Raw genomic sequence first — 7,163 nt, 5'->3', positions numbered from 1 at the left:
CTGGCGGCAGGGCGCCCAATGGCAGCCGCGGGGCGGGATGGGGACAGACCAATGAGAAGGTGGGAGGGCGGGAGGCCGGGCTGAGCCCGGCGGCGGCCCGTAGGGGGCAGGATGTGTCGTGCGGCAGCCGGGTGGCGCTTCCGGGCCGGCCGCGGTCGCACGTGAGTGGCGGGCGCGCGCCCCCGTTACCGGCGGCGGGCGGCGGGGTGACAAGGGGCGGCGGGGGCGGGACCTCGGGGGCAGCAGCTGGGCGGGGGGGAGCCCGGGGGCAGCAGCCGCACGGAGGGCTCGGGCGGCGGGAGAGGGCTGGGCCCGTGGGGCTGGTAGAGGGGCCTCGGGAAGCGGCGGGGGCCCGCCCGGTCACCCGCGGAGGGTTCCCGCCGCCCCGGCTCAGGCGCTGTTCCCTTCGCTGGGCGCAGGAGTGATGCCGGCCCCGGAGAGCAGGTCGGTTTTCGAGGCCGCCCAGGACCCCGTTCTCCTGCACGGGCTGACCCTCGTCGTCGGAGCCGCAGCGGACGCGTCGGAGCCGGCAGCAGGGACCCGCGGTGCGTGGGGCGGGGGGTGGCCGAGTGCGTGTCCCCCGGGCCGCGAAGGGGCAGCTCCGTGCCCGGTGCAGCTCGGGCGGCTGGCCCGCGGCTTGGCTGTGGTTGCTGCCTGGAGGGTGAATCAATAGGCTTTGCTCGCTGTCACCCCGAGGCCCCTAAAGCTCTTTGGGTGGCTGAGGAGAGATGCAGGAGGCCCTGCTGCTTGTGGTGCAGCCTGGGGAGCTGCCCGTGCACAGCCCTTGCTGCCCCTTCCAGAGAAACCCGCGTCTGCCGGCAGCGAGAAGACCCCCGGGGTCCCTGAGGTGCCGGAGCGGATGTGCTGCTCGACCTGTGGGCAAGTGTTTGGCAGCCGGGAGGAGCAGGTGAGTGGGGCCGGGTGGCCAGCGGGACGTGGGAGTGAGGCTGCGAGGGTCCTGCTGCGGAGACTCAGCACCAGCGCTCCTGCTCCCCAGAGCTCTGCTGCCCAAGTCCTGTTGGAATCTGTCATTCAGACCCTGCATGTTATTGCTTAGAATGTCCTTTACTGGAGGGAGGTGGTACCTGCAGCACTATAGCTCTTCAGATTAACTGTTACATGGCTGACTCCTTAATGTACCATGATCTTCCAGTCAGGATCGCTGCAGGGTCCCAGAATTGGTTGAGCCCTTGGCATCTGCCACATTGAGGCCCTTTGGTGGCGCTTGGTTTCCATGCACCACCAAGACCATGCCAGCTCACATCTCTTTCCTTCACAGACTGAGCACTACCGTCTCGACTGGCATCGCTTCAACCTGAAGCAGCGACTCTTGGGACGCCAGATACTGCCAGTAGAGGTGTTTGAGGAGAAGACACGTGCAGGTGAGGAGCAGGACTGCCCCCAGCGGAGCCCAGAACCTGTCGTCAGCCTCACTGTGGGTGTTCTGTGCAGGAATGAAGGCCCTGGCTACCTCTGCCAGCTCACGGTCTCTTTGTTTTGCCCTGTGGGGTTTTCTAGGGGTCCAGTACTGCTCCTGAGCTCTGCTGACTTTTGTGGGGATAAGGAGGTGTTCTACCCAAGCCCCTGCCTATGCATGCCTGGGATTCAGAGTCCCAGACACCTGTCTTCCCAGCCCACAGCCCCTGTGTGATATGTAGGATATTGGACAGGACATTTCTGGAGTCTTGGGCTAGCCCTTGGAGTCACCTAGCATCCATTGGGGAGGCTGTTGGTTAATATTTGCCCTGCTCCACTGCATAAATTTCCTTCTCTTGCAGGTGAAGTTTCTAGCATCTCAGGGTCTGACTCAGAGAGTTCTGATGCAAGCAGTGAGTTGGAGTTGCTGCCCTCTGCCAGCGACAGCCCTGAGACCCCCCCGGCCCCCCGCTCCCACAAGGTGCTGCTCCGCAATGCGAAGGGCCAGCTCATCTCTGCCTACCGCTGTGTGCTGGGCACTGGGAAGGCAAGTCACAGCCCAGCTTGTTGGGAGAGAGACTGCAGAGAAAGTGGGTGGCACTGGGGTGTAGACATCTGTCCGACAGTCCTTTACCTCCCGTGATGTGAAGGGTAGTCTATGGTGCTAGGTGAGACCCCCAGGCTTGCTGGTGGCCTGGTGTTTGTCTCTGTGGTGCTACCAGAAACCTGCTTCTGGTGCCAGCAGAGCGGCTGATCTCTGTCTTGGGGGACAGCAGGAGGTAATGAGATGATCTCAAGTGTGTCTGTGTCTCAGGGTGGCATTGAGGAGCCAGCGGCATTGACAGCATCACTGCAGAGCCTCAGCATGAGCACCTGCTGGGTTGTGCTGATGATGGGCGGCGGGCACTTCGCAGGAGCTGTCTTCCGGGGGTGAGTGAGTCGCACAGAACTGTGGTTGCCCCTCTGGGCACAGTCAAGTGAGGCTAGGCCTTGGGTGGCTGTCCTCTCCTCACTCCTCCATCACAGCGCTTACCACACCCTGGGCTCCCACAACTCCTAGTCTTTGTTTGAGAGCTGGCTAAGCCCAGTTGCTCTGCAAGAGAAATGTAAATTTTTAGGGCCCCAGGGGCAGCCACAAGCCCTCTGGGGTCCCAGGAGCACCATCTCACCTCCTCTCCTTGTCTGGGGCCCTGTTGCTCATGCTCACCCCTCTCCACAGCCCCCAGGTGCAGGAGCACAAGACCTTCCACCGCTACACAGTGCGAGCGCGGCGGGGCACAGCCCAGGGACTCCGGGACTCCCAAACCCCAGGCTCGGCACCCAGGTCGGCCGGAGCCTCCCTGCGGCGTTACAACGAGGCAGCGCTGCTCAAGGTGAGGCTGCACCACAGCTCTGGGCTCTCGGTAGTGGGTCATGGCTGCAGCTGGCTCTGTGGGGTGGCACCACACAGCTGTTGGAGGGCATAGGGGAGTGTGAGCTCTGGAAGGGCTCAGGGCCCAGTTGCGGCTGCTCTGTCCTGGGTCTGTCGCTGTTCCAGAGCTGCCTGTGCCCCTCAGCATGTTCAGGACCCCATAATGCCTCCCTTCCTCCCCAGGAAGTTCAGGACCTGCTGGCAGCCTGGGCACAGCACCTGAAGGAAGCTCAGCGCATCTTCCTCCGGGCCCCACGCCACAACCGTGCGCTGCTCTTCAGTGGCAGGAACCCACCCCTCACCCAGGGTGACCCTCGCGTCTACCACATCCCCCTCAGCACCCGCAGGGCCACCCTGCGAGAGGTGCTGCGAGTCCACGCCACACTGGCCAGCCTGCAGGTGTATGGTGAGTCGGACCGGCTCCAGTGCCTGTGGGTCAGAGCAGGTGGGGTGATGTGGTCCCTCGTACATCAGGGATGTACGTACATCCGCGCTATGGAGTGGGGATGCTAGCTCTCCAACCTTCAGTCCCTGGAGACATGGGGTGCTCCCTGTCCCCAGGCAATGACTGGAGCACCCTTGCTGCCCAGGGAAAGACACACCACTGGAGGACATCACTGGGTCCCCCCGGAAGGGTTGGCAGAAGAGGCAGTGGAAAGCAGACGTGGATTCCACACAAGAAGATGCAAGTGGTGAGTTGAGCCATGGAGAGAGGCATGACTGAGCAAGTGGTGGAGTCTGATGTTATGGCATGGAACAAGGTTTGCAGCCCTGTGACAGGGCCTGGCACCACAGCAGAGGTCTTCAGAAATGTGGCCTCGTGCTGGGCAGAAGGGCAGGGTGAGCTTGGCTGAGAGCCTGAAGTGATTCGTGCTGTTTGGGGGGCCTCAGCCCCTGCCTTGTCAGCCCACTCAGCCCCAGAGGATGAGGAGGAAGAGGAAAGCCCTGCAGGTGAACTGGAGACTGTGGAAGTAACACTGGGGACCTTGGACCTCCGGGAGTTTGAAGTGGTGCCCAAGCGAAACCGCAGAAGGAGGAAGAAAAGGGACAAGAAGGTGGAGAAAGGTGAGGGTGAAGAACTGGCTGGGCGCAGTGTAGGAAGGCATTGGGGAAGTGACTACCGTGGCTGGGGTGCAGGCTGGCCCTGGCCCTTGTCCTCAGCACATTCTCCCCGCGCAGGGCATCGTGCTGAAGAGACAGGATGCCCTGACACCCAGTGCAGGCAGCCCAGCCTGGAGCTGGTGACAGAGCTGCAGGAGGAGGCTGGGGCTGAGCCCCTTCCCTGGGGTGACGGAGGTAAGTGGCGTTGGGAGCTGGGCTTGGTGGGTGCCTGCCCCATTTGCTGGTGGCTTTGCAATGGGGTAACGAGCACGTTGTCACACAGGTGCCCAGAGCAGCTGCATGTGGGATGGCTCCAGTGCAGCCACATGCCTTCGGAAGAGCCGTGTGTGTGGAGCCATAGCTCTGAACCAGGCAGCATCTGGCTAAGCCAGGCGTGTTGGGAGGGGGTTGGAGCAGGCCTTATCTTAGGAGAGGGCTCAGCTGCTGCCAACAGTGCCTAGCAATGTGACAATGTACATCGTCACAGACTCTGAAGGTGCTGGAGATTCTGCAGTGCCCAAATCCAGGTAGCAGATGATGCTTTAACTGCACTCTGTGTTTCCTAGTCAGGCTAGAGCACCATTTTGCCCAGGGAGCCATCAGACTCCCCTCCTGTTCTCTTCCCTCACAGGAGACCCTCAGACCCAGCTCTGCAATGCCCTGTTCACCGCCTGCAAAACGGGTGACGTGGGGATGCTGCGGCACCTCCTGGGTGTGTCAGAGAGTGGGGGCCTGCTCAGGGACAGCAAGGATGGGGAGGACACACAGCCCCTGGATCTTCCTCGCTCCCTGCTCAACCAGCCTGTGGATGAGCGCGGCTGTACCCTGCTTCACGTGGCGGCGCGGGCAGGGAAGGCTGAGGCTGTGTGCCTGCTGCTGCAGGCAGGGGCGGACCCTGCTCTCAGGTATGGCCCACGTGCCCAGTGGTTGACAATGCCAGCCCTGATATGGGAGCTGAGCAACTACCAGAGGCTGGTGCTGGCCTTGTCCTGGGCAGCCGGCGTTGCTCTCTCCCAGACGGGGCATCTGTGTTGGTTATGGGAGGCCCAAGAGCTGAACCACCATTCTCTCCCCTATCTGGCACAGCAGCAAGCAGGTAGTCACTGCCTCAAAGTGTTCCCACACTTATTCGTTGGTGGTTCAGAATGTAGGGATGAGACCACCCTTTGCAGGGCATTTGAGATGAAATAAAGGGAGGATTTGGGGGATTCTGATGTAGGGATAAGCAATTTTCCTCTCCTTGGGTGCAATACCCTGGCCTGCAATACCCATTGCACATCTCTGGGCTCACAGCCCAGTGGTAGACAGGTGGTAAGATGGCAGCATGAGCTGGTCTTCCTTGTTTCACAGAGACAGGCAGGATAAGGCCCCATACTGCGTCTCTGCTGACAAACCGACCCGCAATGCCTTCCGCAAGTTCATGGTGGACTATCCAAACAAGTATGACTACAGCCGTGCCAAGGTGGGTGCCTGCCCTCTGCCCTCACCTGCTGGGCCTGGGGAACCCCAGAACAAAGGTCCCGTTGCCCATTCGTGGTGTTGCCCCTGGGTCAGCTGGAGGTGCTGACTGCCCTCTGCCCCCAGGTGCCAGGGCCCCTGACACAGGAGATGGAGGCCAAGAAGCTGGAGAAGAAGCGGGCACAGAAAGTACAGCGGAAGCAGCGGGAGCAGGCGCAGCGGGAGGAGCGGCAGCGCTGGGAGCAGGAGCAGGAAGAGAAGCAGCGGTTCGCAGCCCTGTCGGACAGGGAGAAGGTGAGGCCGTGTGTAGGGAAGGGGATCCAGCCTGGCTGGGGCAGTGCTGGTTTCGTGGGCTCTGGGCACAGCAGCTCGCAGGGCTGGGAGGACTGAGCTGTCTCTCCTCCCCAGAGGGCCCTGGCTGCCGAGCGGAGGCTGGCTGCGCAGCTGCAGGACGCCAGCACAACCCTTGCCAACATCAGGTAACAGCCCTGGCAGCACAGTGCCACCAACTCCCATGTCAGCACAGCTGTTCCCTGCCCTTCTTGCTCCAGTTCTCATTTCCAGCCTAAAGCTATTCCTGGCCATTGAATTCCCAGCAGTGCCTGTCTAAAAGCTTTCTCTTGCTCTTTCCTTGGCCCCCTGAAATACTTTGGAAAGGACAACTTGGTCCACTTGCAGCCAGAGCTGTGGCATGCTAATCCCCCAGCCACTCCTCTGCCTCTGACCCTGCACCACATGTCCCTTCCCTACACCACCCCTCAGGTTTGTGGGCAGCCAGCCCTGCCTGTGCTAATCTGGGCAGGGGCTTTACAGCTCTGTAAGGGGCCAAATTCCCCCCTGTACTGCCTGCCTCAAACTGCCTTGTCCCACACAGCATTACCTCCTGGCTGGGCTGCTGGGTGTGCCCTGTAGGACCAGGGGAGCCCCAGCTCCCTCATGCTGCTGCTGTCCCATGTCACAGCCCAGGCAGTGAATCCTCACGCTCCGCTGACCCTCTTGCAAGTGTCCCCTTCACTCAGGGCCACCTCTGCTCTTTCCTGCAGCCGCTGCTGGCATTGTGGAGAGTCCCTGCTGGGCCGGACCCCTTTCCATTACCTCGACTTCTCCTTCTGTTCCACGGCCTGTCTGCAAACCCACCGCCGGGCCCGGGCTGGCCACACGTGAGACTGGGGCCTGTTGCCACCTGACAAGGACCACTGCAGTGGAGACACAGCTGAGCACTGGCTGTGCAGTGAGAGAGAGCTTGTGGAGCAGTGCTGGTCAGAGCAACTGAGCTGGACTTGTCACTTTTGGGGGTAACTCTGGCAAGGCTCAGGGCTAGAATGTCACTGTAGGTGGTGAGTCCAGGGACATTACAACTGGGAAGTCCCTGTGTACTAGTGTGAGGAGCCCGGGCTGCTCCATGGTGCAGCTCCAGCTGGAGGGTCTTGTTGCTGGCTTTTCTCACCTCTGCCTTTTAGGCTGCTGCCTGTGGTGGTGGGGCCAATTCTGACATATCCAGATCCTGCAGCCCTGAGCTGCCTGCAGCGGTGCCTGTGGCGCCCTGTGGGCTGTGCTTTGTCCTCTCCTCTCCTGGATGCCATTGGACTGTCAGCCGTGCCATGTCAGCAACTACCTCCTCTGCCTCCATTGTCAATAAAGAGGTGCCTTGATCCCCTAGGAGTGGCGGTGTCTGCATGACTACTGGAACTATTTGGGATTAACATGCAAAACAAGCTTGATTCTGACCCTCTTTTTCTTTAGCCCTTACCATTCCTGGCCCCAGAGAAGGGTGGGA

General features: G+C 61.2%; 1 protein-coding gene across 2 annotated transcripts; it reads left to right on the top strand.

The window, feature by feature from the left end:
• Positions 1 to 117: 117 nt before the first annotated feature.
• Positions 118 to 7,034, top strand: ANKZF1 (ankyrin repeat and zinc finger peptidyl tRNA hydrolase 1). Of its 2 annotated transcripts, XM_080346352.1 has the most exons (16): positions 118 to 161; positions 420 to 545; positions 801 to 907; positions 1,280 to 1,382; positions 1,779 to 1,963; positions 2,231 to 2,346; positions 2,636 to 2,789; positions 3,011 to 3,233; positions 3,418 to 3,519; positions 3,719 to 3,892; positions 4,007 to 4,123; positions 4,560 to 4,833; positions 5,279 to 5,390; positions 5,513 to 5,680; positions 5,795 to 5,865; positions 6,430 to 7,034. In XM_080346352.1, exons 2-16 carry the CDS (start codon positions 425 to 427, stop codon positions 6,548 to 6,550), a joined length of 2,148 nt encoding a protein of 715 aa, XP_080202478.1. In that variant the 5' UTR covers positions 118 to 161; positions 420 to 424; the 3' UTR covers positions 6,551 to 7,034. The 2 variants fall into 2 exon arrangements, with proteins under 2 accessions (XP_080202478.1, XP_080202479.1); XM_080346353.1 differs by lacking the exons at positions 118 to 161; positions 5,795 to 5,865 and having other exon boundaries at positions 287 to 545.
• The last annotated feature ends 129 nt before the right edge of the window (positions 7,035 to 7,163 follow it).

Source organism: Nesoenas mayeri (assembly GCF_963082525.1).
Source record: "Nesoenas mayeri genome assembly, chromosome: 6".
Classification (NCBI taxonomy): Eukaryota; Metazoa; Chordata; class Aves; order Columbiformes; family Columbidae; genus Nesoenas; species Nesoenas mayeri.
The sequence above is the reverse complement of the archived record's forward strand: the minus strand, read 5'-3'. Positions and strand labels throughout refer to the sequence as shown.